We start from the raw sequence: 17,619 nt of genomic DNA on the forward strand, positions 1-17,619 counted from the left end.
CATCATGTGCCATGGGCTTTAAAGCTTAGAAGAAGAAGATTTCACAGATGTGATTGTTTTCTTAACCTCAATAGTCATCAAATTTAACGCTTAATGACGCTTAATATATCGGTTCTTGGGACAGAGTGACGTTCATTTCTGTCAAATACTTTCATTTCATGCAAACGCGCATTGAGTTAACCTAATTTTATTAATTTTTGAGCTGCTGCAGCTAAGCTGTGTAATTACCGATCCTAAATCAATACATATAGTACGTATCTAAATGATTAATTAAATATTCATATCACACGTATCGCCGAAATTAATTCAATAGAAAGTTTCTAGTTAGTACTATCTGTATCAAGTGCACAATGTAAACTAGGCCATTAGTTTGTACCAATTTTCTTAATGATATAAAAAAAAAAGGATCATATCACTCTCGATTTATATTCATACTAAAGTAGGGATTGAAGAACAAATGTTACGTATAAATAATAATCATCGATATTACAGATATTAGCGAGTATGACTGGCCTGGGCATGGATTTTGAAGATGATTTCTTCTTTGAAGAGGATAAAATGTTGGTTATGTAGAAAATTGTGAATATTAATGTTTGTCAGTTATAATTTATTATACTATATTTGTTGTGCTATATTACAGTCTTAATATACTTTCTTTTGGTCGTAAAATGCATGCCTGAATGTCATAGTGTAGTGGAAAAGTATAACAAGCGATTTAATTATATCAACCATATTTGCAAACACTAGCATGCTTTAAAGTCCGAATGTATATCAACTTTGGATAAAACTTTTATCGCTTTAACTACCATACCCATCGGCTAGCATGGAAATGTACCAACTGGTTATGATGGAAGATCGCATGTATGCACTGTTTTTGTATTATGTATATTGATTTTTTATATTTATCTTTTTGCTTATCAAATTCAGTGTTTTCCTTTTACACTGTTGTTTATTGGGACCTAGACCAGATATAGAACTGGTCACACAACATCAAAATATACAGCTGTAACTCATCAACTTGTAAGTTTTATTATTAAGGCTTTTGTCATGAAAAAAATTATATTGTATTATCAATTTATTGTGTTATAATATTGCAGAGAATTCGTTGAAAAATCAAATATAAGTAAATTGGTTAGATAAACTTTTGTGGTTTTTAGTACATTTATAATGTATTATAAGGCAACATTCATAATACTTGAATGTACTTATCAACAAATTGTTGATACGAGTAATAAGAGTATACGAAGTACGACTAATAGTTCTCGAGATAGATTTTTTTTAAGGGACCTCTTATTTTGAATGTTACGTAAATTTGCAACTGAAAAATCTTTATTGTACGTGTTTCTGAGTACATTTTTGTAAATAACTTACTTCTGATTTGCCTGAGGTGAAAAATGTATAGAAATTATGTGGAAGCTTATAAAATTATCTTTAAAATGGGATTTTTTTAAACCTCCGATGAATAGTTTTCGAGATACAGCCTTTGGAAAATTTCGTAATGTGCTGATTTTATGAAAAAATCGGACTTTTTGTATAAACAAACATATGTAATGACGATAGAAAAATTAATATTTATATTTTTCTGTTAATTTACATATTATATATATATATGTACATGATCCTGTATCAGCAATAGTTTAAAAACTTTTTGAAAAACAGTTGCTATAAAAATGCTTGTTTTTTTTTAGCTTTTGGCATAAAAAGGCGATTTGCGGTACCTTTTTTGTAAATATCTCAATTTCTGCATACGTAAAAAATACCTTAGATAAAAATTGAAGCTTAGAAAATTTCCTACAAAATGGTAGGTTGTTAATTTATACGCGACAAACATTGACCGACATACAGACGTTTGAAAACGGGATTAGCACATATTCGGCGATGCCGCACCATTCAATCTACCACTTTCCTAAAGTATATCTCGAATATTATTTGTCTTAAAAATATGGTTCCCAGTACTAAATGAAAACAAATATATATTATGAGCTCAGAAAAGTACGTATTATTGGCCATGAAAATAAAAACACAAATTGGGAAAAAGAAATCCCGTTTTTAAACGTCTGTATGTAAATATAATATGTGTCTATATATATTATATTACACCCTGTATAATATTCAAGGAATATTGTGCTCGCTCTTTTTCCCCCTGCCTTTCTCTCTCTTTCTCACAGGGTTCGAATAAATTTTATTGCGAAAATATAACTGCGCGCCGATTACTCTCTTACAACACAATTAATCTGATAAAATAATTCTTCCACATTAAATTAGAACGTGTTGATTTCATGCTACTAGCATCTTAAAATTCGTAAAGAAGTTCTTCAGAAAAATATTGCCTCGATCTAGATTTGAACACGTATCTCTCGTATTCCATGAGGACGTCCTCCCAATTAAAAATCACCGAGGCAATATTTATGGCAATAACTAATATAATATAGAGAAATACAGATTGAAAAGCAATGTGTATAAACAATTAAGATTAGAAATATTTTATGTGAATAGATCAACTAAATATGAAAAGGAAAAAAAGGGCAGGAACGCTTATTATGAAGTTTCTATATTTAATAATTTTTTTCTAAAAGATTTAAAGTATACGTATTTATATTTATTTAAAGATTATTATACAGTGCATGCCAAAAGTTCCGGAACGGCTAATTATCTTAGAAAGTACTGGTTTATTGGAAAAATGCTAGAGAGTCCGTTAAGAGAATACATCTGAATTTGGTCTGATAAGATCTTTTTAAACCCTGCGCGCAACTTTTGTTTAAAACGTTTTTCCAACCAATACTTTTCGAGATAATGAGTCAATCCGGGACTTTTGACACGCACTGTATATGCTTTCTATAACTTTAAATTTCAGGGGCATGACAATTACATCTGGGAATATCGTAATACAGAAGGATACTAGTAATCTAATCGGTATAAGCATCGGCGGCGGTGCACCACTTTGCCCATGTCTTTATATTGTACAAATTTTCGACAATACGCCTGTTGCTGTAGATGGTACTCTTCAAGCAGGAGACGAACTTGTGGCAGTGAATGGAGCATCAGTTAAGGGTAAAACTAAAGTGGAAGTTGCAAAAATGATACAATCTTGCGACTCGCAAGTCAGTATTAATTACAACAAGTTACATGCTGATCCAAAACAAGGTCGTACACTCGACATTGCTTTGAAAAAGGTATAAGTTATTTCCTCTAATTTGAGCGTTTAAAATGTCTGTTGTTTTTAATGATACAATAAAATATTAAAAGTGATATGATTAAATATTTTTTATAATATTTATATTTTTTCTTATAATATTATTTATTAATATTTTATAATATTATAATTAATTATAAAATTTATAATTGTAATTTATAAATTATATATCAGACATATAATTATATTTTATAACAACTTTTAATCTGCTGAAATTATATAACAATTAAATTTTCAAATTTATAGGTAAAGCATAGATTAGTTGAAGGAATGGGTAGCACTACGGCTGACGCACTTGGATTATCTCGAGCTATCCTTTGTAATGATGCCCTTGTCCAAAGATTGATGATGTTGAAGCGCACAGAAAATTTCTATAGAGGTCTCGTAACGCATGCTAAAACTACATTACATGCCTTTTTTGATCTGATACAAATTTATAAAGGTATAAGAGTGTTACGAATAAGTATTGTGTATCAGAAAGCTGCACTAAATTATTACACAATATTTACTCATTCAATTGTTCTTTTCAGTATTCGGGGATGCTTTTGCTGCTATAGGAGTTCGAGAACCACAGCCACGTGCCAGTGAAGCTTTTAGGCAATTTGGAGAGCAGCATAGGCAAATGGAAAAATTTGGAATGATAATGTTAAAAACTCTAAAACCAATACTGAATGACTTGGGAACATATCTTAACAAGGCTATACCAGATACACGGTTAACCATTAGCAAGTACGCCGATGCAAAATTTGAATATTTATCTTACTGTTTAAAGGTGAAAGAATTAGATGACGAAGAGCAAAGCTGCGTCGCTCTGCAAGAACCTCTTTATCGCGTGGAAACAGGCAATTACGAATATCGGCTGATATTAAGATGTCGACAAGAAGCTCGCGCGAGATTCGCAAAGCTTCGTTCAGACGTACTAGTAAAGCTTGAACTGTTGGACAATAAGCACGTTCAGGATGTTGTGTGGCAGTTGCACAAGTTTGCAGCAGGTTTGGCCAAGTATTATGCCAATGCACGGGATTTATTGTCGACAGTAACATTATTCCCGGTTGAAGTCGATTTGTCACATTCCGCATTTCAGTACAAATCTACCGGGCCTCAAATTTTAACGGATTTAAGTGAAGACATCGAAGAGTACGAATCGGAAGAAAAACAGAACATAAATGAAGAGCTTCTCATTGATACAAATTTCTCATTGAATTTAACTGATAATACATAGCGATACTTCTGGAGTTTCTAAAGAATTTCAAGATGAATATAATTTTTTGTCACCACATACTTATATATGAGAACATTGTAATTTAATTTCTGCTTTCCATACAACTGTGATTATAGAATTAAAATAAGTCTTGCGTTATATGTACAGAGCATCTGATAATTACTGAAAGCACTCTTGTACAGAGTGGAATAAATAAACTAAATAAGTAGACCAAATAACTCAGTAGAATAGTCTTGTATTACATGTTTTTTAATCAAAGGGATATTAGCGTGACATTTAAACGCCAGGGCATCATCTTTCTAATCGGGCATGATTTGTGCTCATACATTTGTGGTCTTTTTTTTATTCTTGCACTAAACTGCACTAGAACTCTCTCTTTTACTTTTACCAAATAACAAACATACATCTATTTTATTACAAAAGTATATATAAATACTAGTTCAGCTATAAAAACGGACGATTTACCAAAGTTAAAAATAACGTTACTTGTAACGTTGTTATCGTTTTTGTTACTTTATTTGATGAAACTTGTTACTTTTTTGTAATATTAACAATCATTAAATATTTTTATAATAATGGTACAACTCAGTCGTTACTCTTATACACATTATTTTTAATTAAAGATATTTTATATAAAAAGTTTAAATATTGAAAAATATATTTTGTATTTCATGTATTAGGTTGTATTCCAATAATTACTAACGATACTGAAAATCTAATATAAGTATCTTTTTTCATATTTAACTCATTCCAAGTAATGAATTACTTTATTCCAATAAATATGTGATGATGACAAATTAATCTTCGAAAATTATCTTTCTCCATCTTTAAAGTTAGTTATTGTCATAAAAATTTGCAATATAAATTACCAAATCGTTATTAGAAAAAAACGGTAAAATAATAATGTTATTTTTAGCCCTGCTTTCATATAATTATGTATATATTTAAGAGAAATATACCAAAACATTGTTTGTTTCTTTAACAAATTTATCTGCAGTAAACATTTTGTTCTGCTTGTAATTAAGTAAATTTCTGTAAACAAATTGACTAGCCCATGGCACATAGAAAAACGTAAGGCCGTAAACGTAATCAGTAAGCGAATTGACCAATCACAGTTGAGAACGCAAGCGGCGGCCGCTACGTTCTCAACTGTGATTGGTCAATTCGCTTACTGATTACGTTTACGGCCTTACGTTTTTCTATGTGCCATGGGCTTAAGCCATAAGGAATGGACGAATCATAGTCGATTATTCTCCTCGAATTCAACCGTAATTGGTTCTTACGGCTTAAGACATTGTATTGTAGATCCGGAATGAGACCATAACCTGAATAAACATCTGTCATTGTCGTCGTCGACGTCACCTTATCACTGCTTATCACATCCATGACACGCGTACGGCGTACGATACATACATCATTGTTCCGCAATCTTTGACTGTAACTGAAGATTAATCGTAGCGTGATATTATAAGCACGAAAACGGCATTGTAGAGATTACGTAAAATGTCAGATGTGAGAGACTGGTTCAATTCTCTACCTATATTTACGAGATATTGGTTGTTGTGTACCGCAGTTCTGACATTACTCGGCAGATTTGGCCTTCTGAGCCCGCATTCATTGGTGTTGTGGCCCGACCGATTTTTGAATAATTTTGAAATCTGGCGAGCGGTGACAAGTGTCTTTTACTATCCTCTCAGTCAAAGGACCGGCTTCCATTTCCTGATCAATTGCTACTTCTTGTACAATTACTCATTAAGGTTAGAGCGCGGAGAATATGATGGAAAGCCCGCGGATTATTGCTTTCTTCTCTTATTTAATTGGATATGCTGCGTTATCATTGGACTTATCGGCGATTTCTCCCTGCTCATGGATCCCATGGTGCTCAGTGTGTTATACGTATGGTGTCAGCTAAATAAAGATGCTATTGTAAACTTCTGGTTTGGTATGCTCTATTCCTTTTATGTCATATTTTATTTATATATTATACATAGGATAGAGTGGAGCTTTTTATTTATTTCTCGCGATAATGTTTGTTTCTGAGCAGTACATATTCATTATTTAAAGGTTGCTCTTGTGTTCTTAAGAAGCAATTATAATTGTATAAAGTAATTATAAACGTGTCATTGCAAAAAGATATTGTTCGCTATTGTAAATTTTCTTATTTAAAGTTGAAACTGATGGAATAGCTCATCCTATCCTAATGATTATATCGTTATATTGTGATGATACTAACATTATGTTGGTTTATATGAAACAAATCTATTGTCAGGTACACAATTCAAAGCCATGTATCTGCCATGGGTTCTATTTGGATTTAATCTGATTATTTCTGGTGGCGGAATGATGGAATTGTTTGGGATTCTAGTAGGACATCTGTATATCTTCTTGAAATTCAAATATCCCCAGGAACTTGGTGGTCCAGAATTACTCAACACTCCCAGGTTACTTGAAAGTTATTTTCCACCTCAAAGAAGTGGAATTCGATCGTTTGGAAATGTACCTGCACCTAGACCTACAAGGGAACAGAATCAAGGAAGAAATACATTTGGAGGACATAACTGGGGCAGAGGTCACGTATTGGGTCAATAATTAAAAGAAGGAACTTATAATTCAATAAAATTTTTTTGTTTTTTTATTGTATTTGTTTTATTGTTACAAAAAAAATTAGTATTATAGAATCAGTCCTTATTTCTATATTATCAATTCTTTCAAATATCTTTTTGTAAACTTTTATTTCATTTTCATAATTATCATAACTTTAAGATGTGCATTTTGATGCAATTTAATAACAAATATGTATATTATAAATTTATAAAACTAAACAAAAATCCTCTTACATCTTATGTAATAATTTTGCATTATGTAAATACATTGTTGATTCTTTCACACACAAACACACACGCGCGCGACAAAATATTGATTCTGAAATATGTAGGCTGCTGGAAATTTCTGCAATCTAGTACTTCCAATGGTGCCAACGTTTTACTACTATCATATCCGTAAAATTAGATTGTGCTGATTGATATACAACAATTTGCCAGAAGTCATCAATAAATTGCGTAGAACAAATCGAAATCGTCATCATGACAACGCCAACTTTCACGCAGCATTTATAACAATAGAGCCGAATTTTACATGCCTTTTCATATTGTTTGCATAAACTTTTCCAGCAGCCTACATATAAGATTAAGGGTAATATAAAAATAATTATAATTTGATATTTTCATCTATACACCTGGATGCGCCTTTTCCATTAGCTTTAGAAAGAAACAGTAAATGCATTATGTCTATCTTTTGTTGTACTAAATATGTAACACGTTCGAAATGAAAAAAGATCAATTTTAATTATATTATGCAGACATTTTTTAATATATATATATATATAGTGTTATAATTAATCTAGCAAAAATGATGGTGATGATATGTTGTATATTGGCAGAATAGTAATATTTCCTTTCATACATAGGAACAATATTTAATATAATAAAATATAATTGAAGTTTATACATATTTATATTATTATAGCCAAATTTGCTCAATACACTCTTGTTCTGTCAACTCAGTCCCCTGAATATAATCACAGGATATATTCATAAGATTTATGAATTTTTTACAGACCTCTTATTTAATAATTCACCGCTAATTATATTCTTGATGAAATACATTTAGCAGTAAGTTTGTAAATATTTTCTGCACATTTTTATATTTAATAGTAAAGGAGAAGTGTAGAATTAAAGGAAAAAGTATGTAATTCTATTGATGAATGTTTTAACCACAAATGTTAAAAATTTCCATATTTATATCATTATATTGTATAAATCTCAATAATAAGATATTCTGAAAGAATCAATCAATTTTTTAATATCTTGTTTGACGCGTAAAGAATTATTTATAAATCACATTTATTCTAAAGCAGAATTTCGATGCTCAATTTACTAACTGTTTATATGTAATATATGCGTCGAGACACACTACCGCGTCCTCTGATATCATGCGTACTTATAAAATTGAACAAAATAATAAGTATGTGATTAATGAAATAAAAAAATTACAACACATACAACTCCGTTTTAAATGTTTTTATTTTTCGGCACCTTACAAAATCTGTAAAAACATAAAATACAAGATACTTAGTAAAATTATTTCCACATTGTTGAAAAAGATTACTAAAATATTTTTTATTGAGGTTGTTTTCCTCAATGGCTAAATGCCTGCTAAACACACAAGCCATCATTAGATGAACTCGATGTTAAACAGGTGGATGGGATGCCAACCCCTACCAAGAGCCCAAAATCAACACTTTTCATTGTGATTATTATACACGTGTTTGGAATTAAAATGATTAAAACTTCAGAAGTACGTAATAAGCACGTAATATTACAGATAATATTATGTATGTAGTCAAATTTTGTTGTCCACAATGAAAAGATTGAACTAAGAGCTCAATACCTACCAACAATTATTCTTCTGGGACTTCCAGTTCCCCTCCATTAATGTCGTCTATAAGGTCATGAGGTGGTCTACCTTCCACAGTACATCCCACTGACTGACACGTACCTAAGATTTCTTTAACTGTACCACCAAGTGTTCTCGACATTGATCTCGATCTCATTGCACGAGCAATAGAAACAATATCATCAAACGTTAGATTACCACTATGCTTGATATTTTTTTGTCTCTTACGATCTCTGGGTGGCTCTTTCAGAGCTTTAATTATCAAAGAAGCAGCAGATGGTACAACCGAGATTGTGGCTTGTCTATTCTGAATAGTCAATTGAACAGTGATTTTCAAACCTTTCCAATCACTGGTAGCCTTAGCAATGTCATCTCCAACTTTTTTAGGCGACTAAAATATGAATATTATTATCAGTACATGATATATACAGGGTGTTTCAGATTCTTTTAGAAATAAAAATAAAATTATACATTTTAATTGAAACATATCTTATAATACTTGGTCTATAAAGCATACAAATTTTAAATCTAAATTTATTTTTATGATAACATTATTATTTATTTAATATAATATACAAAAATCACATTATTAAATAACAGAGTTGAGTATCATAGACATACAAATAAATTATTACATCTTTTCATAAAAATAGAAGAAAATACACAAGTTTAAAAAAAAAAATATATATATATATATACAAATTACATTCTTTTTAATCAAAACTTACCAAACCAAGAGGACCAATTTTAGGAGCAAGGGACGAAGTAGCTCCTACTTCACCACCAACGCATCGCAGGAATACTAGTATGAAACAAAAGTAATTTAGCAATTTTCTTTTTCCAAGGTTATGAAATTAAAAAATTTTTCATCTCTGTACTATACAAAAAATATAAATAAAATACCTTTCTTTATTTCATTTGGATCAAATTTGGGAGGCATTTTGGTAATTTCTTTTGAAGATTTTGTAAAAAAAATGCAGATAAAACCGTATTACGACAAAACCACGATACTAAACTCCACGTTCTACAACGGAAAAGAGAAATGGAGACAAAACATAAAGCATCACCACAGTATACACACAACTCTCATGAATTTCACCGTGTATATAAACGAACTGCACATGCGCAAACGAAGTGTGTAACCAATCAGGGCACCAATATTTTATTTCACTTCTTTCCATTGTCCAATAACGGCTTATTAATTCTACCATGTTTGTTTCGTCACGTGATATCCGGAAAAAGTGGTAAAATAAAATTCGCTCTTTCGTTTCCGTTGGAGTCGCGGATTTGGGTGTTTGTTCTCTCTTGTAGAGCTAAGGTCTTATTGACGACTTACACCAATTTTAAGCGCCATCCGTTTTTCATTAATTAAATCTAAACAGAGAAAATGACGACCGAGGCCGAGCTCGCCTGCGTTTATTCTGCGTTGATACTCGTTGACGATGATATCGCTGTAACTGTAAGTATAAAGTATATCGTCACGCTATATCACCTATACATTTTTGTATTTCTGTACGTTTTACCGGTATGTTCCATTCTTGATGTATTCCATTAGCATTTTTTCATATTTGTTTATTAATTTATTTTATCATCTGTATTATGTCTTGTTTTAATAAGGTTTCCAATTTATCGTGTCTATTTAGGTTAATTCTACAATGTGCTTTTTGTTTCCTGTTTCTTGCTGTTTATCTCTGTCTCTTGATTTTTCGATTAAGAAGGCAAGAGACAAACAACAAGAAACAGGAAACACATTGTAGAATTAGCCTAAGAGTCTGCTGGATTGATCACACACGTGTTCGTTTATATTAAAAATATCAGTAAAGTTAAAGCTCAAGACAGCGTAAGTTTTGGACGCTTATAATTCTATTTTTATCGTTTATTAGACATAAAAGAAAGAAACGCTGAAAACGTCAAAATCAAATGCAATTTAAATTTAATCTCAAATTTTATGAAATCTGGAAGTTGATTTACTATATTTAGCTTGAGTTACAATATTTTAATTTTACAGGGCGAGAAAATACAAACAATTTTAAAAGCAGCTAATGTAAATGTTGAATCTTATTGGCCTGGACTTTTTGCTAAAGCTTTAGAAGGCATAAATGTTAAGGAATTGATAACCAACATCGGATCTGGCATCGGAGCTGCACCTGTAGGAGCAGGTAATATATGTACTTTTATATTGGCAAACTATTTATAAGTATTAATTGTAATACAATTATGTTTATTTTATATTATTTTTTATAAGATACAGCAAGATTAAGTAAATATATAGATATGCTTTCAAATATCGTTTTATTTGTTGATGTAAGTTCTGTTTACAATTTTTAAAATCAGATTCAGAAATAATAAGTTGCAAACTCTTTTTTAATCAATACAAATAAAAATATTTATATGACTTTCCGCAGTTAGTATGGAAGTTATATATTCATAAAGCAAATAAATACGATTTCCAAGCAGTTAAGATGTATTTGATAGACAAATTTATATGTGTAACACGCATATATTTTGACTGTGAATTTAAGTTTTTTTCAATGCAATAACTTTTTTAGCTTGTTTTATTTCCATCAATCTTCGACAATGAATTTTGATCGAATTTTGATCTATTGTCGCAAGATCATACATGAATTCCTGAGCTACCTATTGCTTGATATCATAAGAATTACAGAAATTTAAATTGCTATTAATAAAGAAAACATTGAAATAAAAAATATGTAAAATTATATCCTGATATTAACAAATGTTTAACTGCATATATATATATTTAAAATAGATTGAAAGAATTTTATGATTAAATAAGCAATATGGAAAAACTTGCAAATGTTTATTTTATCCTCTTCATCCACTGATCTAGTTTTAAATTACTAGCTCGGTTAGCAAAAGAGGTCAAAAAAAACTGCTGACAAACTTTCTGATTTTATCAATAAAGATATAATCTTGAAAGTTTTGTTAACAACATGAAAAATATAGAAAAATTGTAATGTTCATTAGAATATCGTTTATAATATGACGTAATATAAATTTTTATTTTTTTAAATAATTTATTCAGGCAAATATAATCTTTTTAATTATTATATTAATTATTACTTTTCTATGAAAAATATTTTTATTTTGCTGTTTTAAAGCTCCAACTGCAGCGGCGCCCGTTAGCACTGAAGCTGCTCCAGCTAAAGAAGAAAAGAAAAAGGAAGAACCAGAAGAAGAATCAGATGATGATATGGGTTTTGGTAATTTATCAAATTTACATCAATTTTATATTAATTAAATCTCAAAAAGTAATTGAATATAGAGTTGGTTGAAAAAATCCAGTAGATGGTAAAAACCATAATTAATTCTAAAACTTATTATCCCAGACTTTATCCAATAGAATAAACTGGCAAAAACTTTTATTATAACTAATATGTAATAAATAATAGGATGTATTATTTATTACGGATATCTGGAATTATCTGTATAAATTATGGTTTTTACCACTGGCATAAATTTAAAAAAATATAATTTTGCTAATCTTGAAAGAAAATTATAACAAATATTCAGTGATTAATACAGCATGTATTAGCTACAGAGTATACATGATGACAATATTTGAAAAAATGAGAATACAATAAAAATTATCTTATTCGATGGATATAACTATTTCTGTTCTAATCGCAATATGATTCAATTACAGGTCTATTTGATTAGGATCAGGGATTGCGGTCCATTCCTTTTATGTACAATGGCATTGTACACATATAAATAATATAAATAATGAAACATTTTGATAAAAAGAAAATGTCTACTTTTTTCAACCAAAGAAAACCAATCACAAGTAAGAGTCAATTCTAGTTTTCTTTCTTTTATTTATGTATACATAATGTATGAAACATGCATAAAACATATTGATGTTCTCTATATAGGATAAAAATATATTTCGTGATTCTGTTCTCTTTATGTTTGTACGCACGCGTGTGTGTACACATGTACTCACATATTCAATCTTAATCAGACAAGTATTTTAAAAATATGCAATTTTACAAAAAAAAATTTTTTTAATTGAAGTTGTAAGGTAGAAGGATGTAATTGCGTTTCTCTGTACCACACAACTTTAATTTGGAATTAAATCGAAAACGAACAGGCTCAAAAAGATGAATAAATCAAAATAATAAAATAGTTATAAATCGGCGCAAGTTTGATGCTGTTATCTTAAAACAATTCACATCATATAGTAAACAACATACATTTCGATCTTAGATCCTTCTCAATGTTAAACAGATAACAGTTTAAATCGGAATATAGCCCTCATTTTATTATTTTGATTTATTAATTAGAAATCATAATAATTAATTAAGTAAAATATTTATGGCTATACAGAGTTAAACATTGTTTTTGGTGTACAAATTATGTACAAATATATCTTTGCTACAAAAAATTCGAACGTTTCGGTCCTATTATTTGGACCATCATCAGCAACAATATAAAATGTGCAATAATGCTACCTAATGTTGGAGAGAACGATGTTGAAACGTAGTAATATTAATATATATTATTTTCTCATGTACCAACAGAGGTAATTTATACCGTAAACTATTAGAATATATTTAAAAAACGAACCTTTATTATAACGCATCTCTTTCAGTCGGCATATTCTTCATAAATGAATAACAATAATCAAAATTAAATTAAAGACTCTTAATGATTAAAACAAAATCACAATAATTAATTAAGTAAGATATTAATGGCTATACAGAGTCAAACGCTGTTTTCGGTGCACAAATTATGTACAAATATATTTTTTTTGATACAAAAAATTCGAACGTTTCGGACGTATTATTAGTTATTAATTTAATGTTTTTTAATTTGGTTAATTTGGAATGTTTTTTTGACGTGTTATCACTTTTATTTGGAATGTTCCTCAATTGCATATTTTCGAAATATTTTTCGTTTATAATACAGTGTAACAAAGCAACTGTATCAGACTAATTTAACAAAAAGTGTGCATTTTCTTGAAAAATGTTCGAGACAAAAATTGTAGGGTTTTAAATAATGCATTAGATAATGATATCAGTGTGATCTTGGATAGTGTTGATGAGGTAACGGAAAAATTGCTTTGAAGTATTACTTTGAATGAATTTAAACGGAAAACCTTATTTTTATTATATTTTTTTTAGCTGATGTCGAAAGCTTTTCGAAGATAGATTTCTTTTTAAAAGTTTTAAAATGATTCTTACATACACATTACATTAATAATATAATTCAAGATTATACTAACATTGCTATTTATTGTAATACTTAAAACCCTACAACTTTTATTTGAAATATTTTTTTCAAGAAGAAATTCAATTTTCCATAAAACCAGATTGGTACGGTCACTCTGTTATATCTTGTATATATCAGAATTTTATTTTTTATACCACTTATATTCAATAGAGTAATTCTTTAATTCTAACTATTACATTTTATCCATGGTTTGATCAATAATAAGTGTTAATAAATTCAACTAATGTAATGAAATACGGGCAATGAGCCAATTTTCATTAAAATCTTTAAATCAATCTAATATATTTAATAAATTCAGTTAATCTCTTGCGTAGCATTTAATACAACTATTCCGTCGTTAAAAGAACCTGCTTTTGTCAACGGATTTATTTTTAATAGACCATCTTATTTAACAATAACTATGTGTGTCGCTACAAAATTTAGATGATTATGAAGGGCATCTAAAAAATAGCAAATTCGATTGGACGTACTAGTACACGCTAGTGCATATTAAAGTTGTTCACTGATTTAATCTGTGTAAAAGTAAAATGCAAATATTTTGAATTATAAAATACAAATTTTACTTAACAACACAATAAAATCTATTGAAGATTTCATGGTTAATCCGTTTTATTTATATGTATTAATACACATTTTTACAATTTGTATGACTGTTCATAATACATTAGTGCGCACTGAGTGTATTCAACTGAATTTACTACAAGTTTTTTTTTATCATAGGAAAAAAAAACCGGTTATGCAAGTATTTTATATATATTGTTTTTTTCGAATATGTTCGATAACATTTTTGTATTCAGAAATGTTGTCTTCATTGCAACCATTGTTAACTGAGCAAATTTAAATCATGGAAGCGTCAATACAAGACGTGTCCGATTGTGAATTACCTGCTGTAATTTTGTTTTTGACCGTATATATGGAACGAAAGATTTTGATTGTTTTTCATGAAATTATTTCTTCACAACAGACAATTGAAATTAAAGTAGAACCGAAAGATTTTGAGAATATAAGACGTGGTTCTTCTCATATAATCAGCAAATACTAATTTATAAGTTTATTCTTTATTCTAATTTCGAAGAAAATCCAATACTTGTTACATTTAAGAGAAATTTTTTCTCACTCAGGATCATGGCCTTGACACATGTATGTCAAGATCAAGGTCACTGGAGCTGAGTTCCCTTTTGTCAATATTTATCATTAATAAAGTCCTAAACCAAAATCTACAAATTAAAAATTTATCTATTCCGATTAAAACATTTTTTTAATCCGGATATTGTATTTAAAAAACTGATAAAGGCAACATTACGTTAGCCTTAGATAATAATAAATACAGGTCAAAAAATTATGCAATTTTTTATTAAAAATTGTTAAAAGTGCATAAAGATAGATAATTGTATTATTACATAGATATGCATATTTATAAGCTTGCTGTAGACCTTAATTAAAAAAATAACTTAAAAGTGAGAATATACTATTAATTTTATGATAAAGCTTTTTTTTTTACTTATTAATTATATGGCATATATTATTTTTAAAAAATATATATTTGAAAAAAGTTCATTTAAAAAATTATTTTATTTTTTATTTAATTTAACAAAATAATTTGTGCTTAACTTACTAACAAAAAGATATCAAGGTTTTTACCTCTTTGTTCAAAACAATATAGCAATTATTTTGAAACAATCTCATTGTAAAAAAAGTTACCTAATCAGAAATGATTGATAGGTTGACGTTGAATCAACATCGATTCGATATTATTCGATTAATAATTTCTGATTGGGAAATCAAGTAATTACTTTTTCTTTAGAGTTAAATCAAAAGAAAAATAAAAAGAGAAACAATTTTACGTAAAAAAAATATAAATATTGCACTTTTAATTCCAGATCTTTTCATGATTAATTTTTTTTAAACCGAATCATAATTTTTTAAAAATTTTATGTTTATATATATATATATATCCTTTCTTATAATATTAGATTAGTAACTAACAAGTAAATCTTACGGAGGTATCACTCATCGATTTTAATGAAACTTTGTAAATTTGTAGAACTAGGAAAAATATTTGACACGTATTTTTTTTTATCGGCAAAGGTTTATTCTGAAGGGTGAAAAATAGCCTTTAAAGGTAAGGGATAGATTTAACATATTAGGTAAAATAAATTGAAAATTAAAAAAAAAATAAAATGTGTTAGAGGGTTTTTGGGGTTGCTGAAATTAAATCTTATATCATAAGTTATGCGTCAGTGAAAAGGGAAAACGCTTGTGTGTCCGCCGCGTCTCATGATTACACGTGGAGAAAATTTTTGAATTTCATATTTTTGACATAAGATTCAGTTTCAGTGATCCCAAAAACTCCCTAACACATTTTACTTTTTAAAATTTACAATGTTTTTAACTTCATATTATATGAAATAAATATCCGGACGCCGTATTGGGTCAGCCACTTTGAATTTCATACTTTTGACATAAGATTTAGTTTCAGCGACTTCAAAAACACTCCTTTAACACATTTTACTTTTTAAAATTTTCAACTTATTTCATATGTTATTCCTAATATTTTAAATCTACCCTTTACCTTTAAGGGATAGTTTTCACTCTTCAGAGTGGATCTTCGCCGGTAAAAAAAATGTGTCAAATATTTTTCATAGTTCTACAAATTTGCAAAGTTTCATTAAAATCGGTGACACTTTCGTAGGTTTACTTGTAAGATCCTTTCCCGATTCATCTTGCTACGATTTTGAGAATGCCAATATGAAATTGAGGTTATTACTTTGTTTTCTTCAAAACAACATTTTTTTTAAAACAGTTTTTGCTAAGATATTGTAAGAGATAAGATATTTTAACTATCTCTTATAGGGTGTCAATTAATTTTCGTGACAACGCTTATGTGTAGATAGAGCAGACTGACAATAAATTGTAAAGTCCTGTATGGTTTTACAATTTTCGCACAATACTTAACAAAATATTAATTTCTAGAGATTAGTATTATGCGAAAATTGCAAAATGGTACAGAGCTTTTTAAATCATCAATATCCTTATTCTTTTCAAATCAGTTTAATCCGTTCTACTTGTATACAAGCGCTGTATCAAAAAATTTAGGACACCATGTATATACGATGGTAGTTTGAAAAATTTTGAGCCTCGACATGAAGATGGCATTACTCGTTAAAATTATACTGGTACTACAATCGTACATGCTTTGAAAGATGCTTGTGAAAATTGTAGACATTTGTCATTTTCATTTAAGTGAAAAATGAGGTATATACATATATAAGCTAACCGCGCATCGCGCTTGCTGTAGACCAAAAACGCATTTCAATGAACATTTCCAAGGCTCTGTTGGAGCGGTTTTAGCGAAACGAGTTGGATTTTTGCGTTTTTGTATTAATAATTGTTAATGAAATTTGGATCCACTACATCACTCCTGAGACGAAGAAACAGTCAAAACAATGGATGGCAAAGGATTGAACAACAATGGATTGAACTTGCTCCGAAG

At 29.2% G+C, this 17,619-nt stretch overlaps 4 protein-coding genes across 7 annotated transcripts; 3 read left to right on the forward strand and 1 right to left on the reverse strand.

Annotated features, from left to right (window-relative positions):
• The first annotated feature begins 44 nt into the window (after positions 1 to 44).
• PICK1 (protein interacting with PRKCA 1) lies at positions 45 to 4,868 on the forward strand. Of its 4 annotated transcripts, none has more exons than XM_018540241.1 (5): positions 45 to 250; positions 493 to 560; positions 2,855 to 3,173; positions 3,440 to 3,635; positions 3,724 to 4,868. In XM_018540241.1, the coding sequence occupies exons 2-5, from the start codon at positions 505 to 507 to the stop codon at positions 4,413 to 4,415; spliced, it is 1,263 nt and encodes a 420-aa protein (XP_018395743.1). In that variant the 5' UTR covers positions 45 to 250; positions 493 to 504; the 3' UTR covers positions 4,416 to 4,868. The 4 variants fall into 4 exon arrangements, with proteins under 4 accessions (XP_018395743.1, XP_018395744.1, XP_018395745.1 ...); XM_018540243.1 differs by lacking the exons at positions 45 to 250; positions 493 to 560 and adding exons at positions 876 to 1,020; positions 1,689 to 1,801; XM_018540242.1 differs by lacking the exons at positions 45 to 250; positions 493 to 560 and adding an exon at positions 758 to 861.
• An 847-nt stretch (positions 4,869 to 5,715) lies between these two features.
• Positions 5,716 to 7,010, forward strand: Der-1 (derlin 1). Its single transcript, XM_018540280.1, has 2 exons — positions 5,716 to 6,357; positions 6,685 to 7,010. The coding sequence occupies exons 1-2, from the start codon at positions 5,919 to 5,921 to the stop codon at positions 7,002 to 7,004; spliced, it is 759 nt and encodes a 252-aa protein (XP_018395782.1). The 5' UTR covers positions 5,716 to 5,918; the 3' UTR covers positions 7,005 to 7,010.
• Positions 7,011 to 8,483: 1,473 nt separating this feature from the next.
• Positions 8,484 to 9,890, reverse strand: RpL12 (ribosomal protein L12). Its single transcript, XM_018540261.1, has 4 exons — positions 9,774 to 9,890; positions 9,599 to 9,672; positions 8,869 to 9,261; positions 8,484 to 8,519 (listed from the first exon to the last, which is right to left on the reverse strand). Exons 1-3 carry the CDS (start codon positions 9,808 to 9,810, stop codon positions 8,875 to 8,877), a joined length of 498 nt encoding a protein of 165 aa, XP_018395763.1. The 5' UTR covers positions 9,811 to 9,890; the 3' UTR covers positions 8,484 to 8,519; positions 8,869 to 8,874.
• Positions 9,891 to 10,090: 200 nt separating this feature from the next.
• RpLP1 (ribosomal protein LP1) lies at positions 10,091 to 12,637 on the forward strand. Its single transcript, XM_018540257.1, has 4 exons — positions 10,091 to 10,329; positions 10,879 to 11,029; positions 11,993 to 12,094; positions 12,538 to 12,637. Exons 1-4 carry the CDS (start codon positions 10,258 to 10,260, stop codon positions 12,549 to 12,551), a joined length of 339 nt encoding a protein of 112 aa, XP_018395759.1. The 5' UTR covers positions 10,091 to 10,257; the 3' UTR covers positions 12,552 to 12,637.
• Positions 12,638 to 17,619: the final 4,982 nt, after the last annotated feature.

This window comes from Cyphomyrmex costatus, unplaced genomic scaffold (genome assembly GCF_001594065.2).
Source record: "Cyphomyrmex costatus isolate MS0001 unplaced genomic scaffold, Ccosl1.0 scaffold24, whole genome shotgun sequence".
NCBI lineage: Eukaryota > Metazoa > Arthropoda > Insecta > Hymenoptera > Formicidae > Cyphomyrmex > Cyphomyrmex costatus.

Excerpts from the sequence above, each read along its gene's own strand:
- PICK1 (XM_018540241.1), top strand. The coding sequence starts at position 505 with ATGACTGGCCTGGGCATGGATTTTGAAGATGATTTCTTCTTTGAAGAG. Across the intron at positions 3,174-3,439 it reads TCGACATTGCTTTGAAAAAG|GTAAAGCATAGATTAGTTGA; the intron begins GTATAAGTTATT and ends TCAAATTTATAG. Across the intron at positions 3,636-3,723 it reads TCTGATACAAATTTATAAAG|TATTCGGGGATGCTTTTGCT; the intron begins GTATAAGAGTGT and ends TGTTCTTTTCAG.
- Der-1 (XM_018540280.1), top strand. The coding sequence starts at position 5,919 with ATGTCAGATGTGAGAGACTGGTTCAATTCTCTACCTATATTTACGAGA. Across the intron at positions 6,358-6,684 it reads TATTGTAAACTTCTGGTTTG|GTACACAATTCAAAGCCATG; the intron begins GTATGCTCTATT and ends ATCTATTGTCAG.
- RpL12 (XM_018540261.1), bottom strand. The coding sequence starts at position 9,810 with ATGCCTCCCAAATTTGATCCAAATGAAATAAAGAAAG. Across the intron at positions 9,673-9,773 it reads TCCAAATGAAATAAAGAAAG|TATTCCTGCGATGCGTTGGT; the intron begins GTATTTTATTTA and ends GTTTCATACTAG. Across the intron at positions 9,262-9,598 it reads AAATTGGTCCTCTTGGTTTG|TCGCCTAAAAAAGTTGGAGA; the intron begins GTAAGTTTTGAT and ends TTCATATTTTAG.
- RpLP1 (XM_018540257.1), top strand. The coding sequence starts at position 10,258 with ATGACGACCGAGGCCGAGCTCGCCTGCGTTTATTCTGCGTTGATACTC. Across the intron at positions 10,330-10,878 it reads ACGATGATATCGCTGTAACT|GGCGAGAAAATACAAACAAT; the intron begins GTAAGTATAAAG and ends TTAATTTTACAG. Across the intron at positions 11,030-11,992 it reads AGCTGCACCTGTAGGAGCAG|CTCCAACTGCAGCGGCGCCC; the intron begins GTAATATATGTA and ends GCTGTTTTAAAG.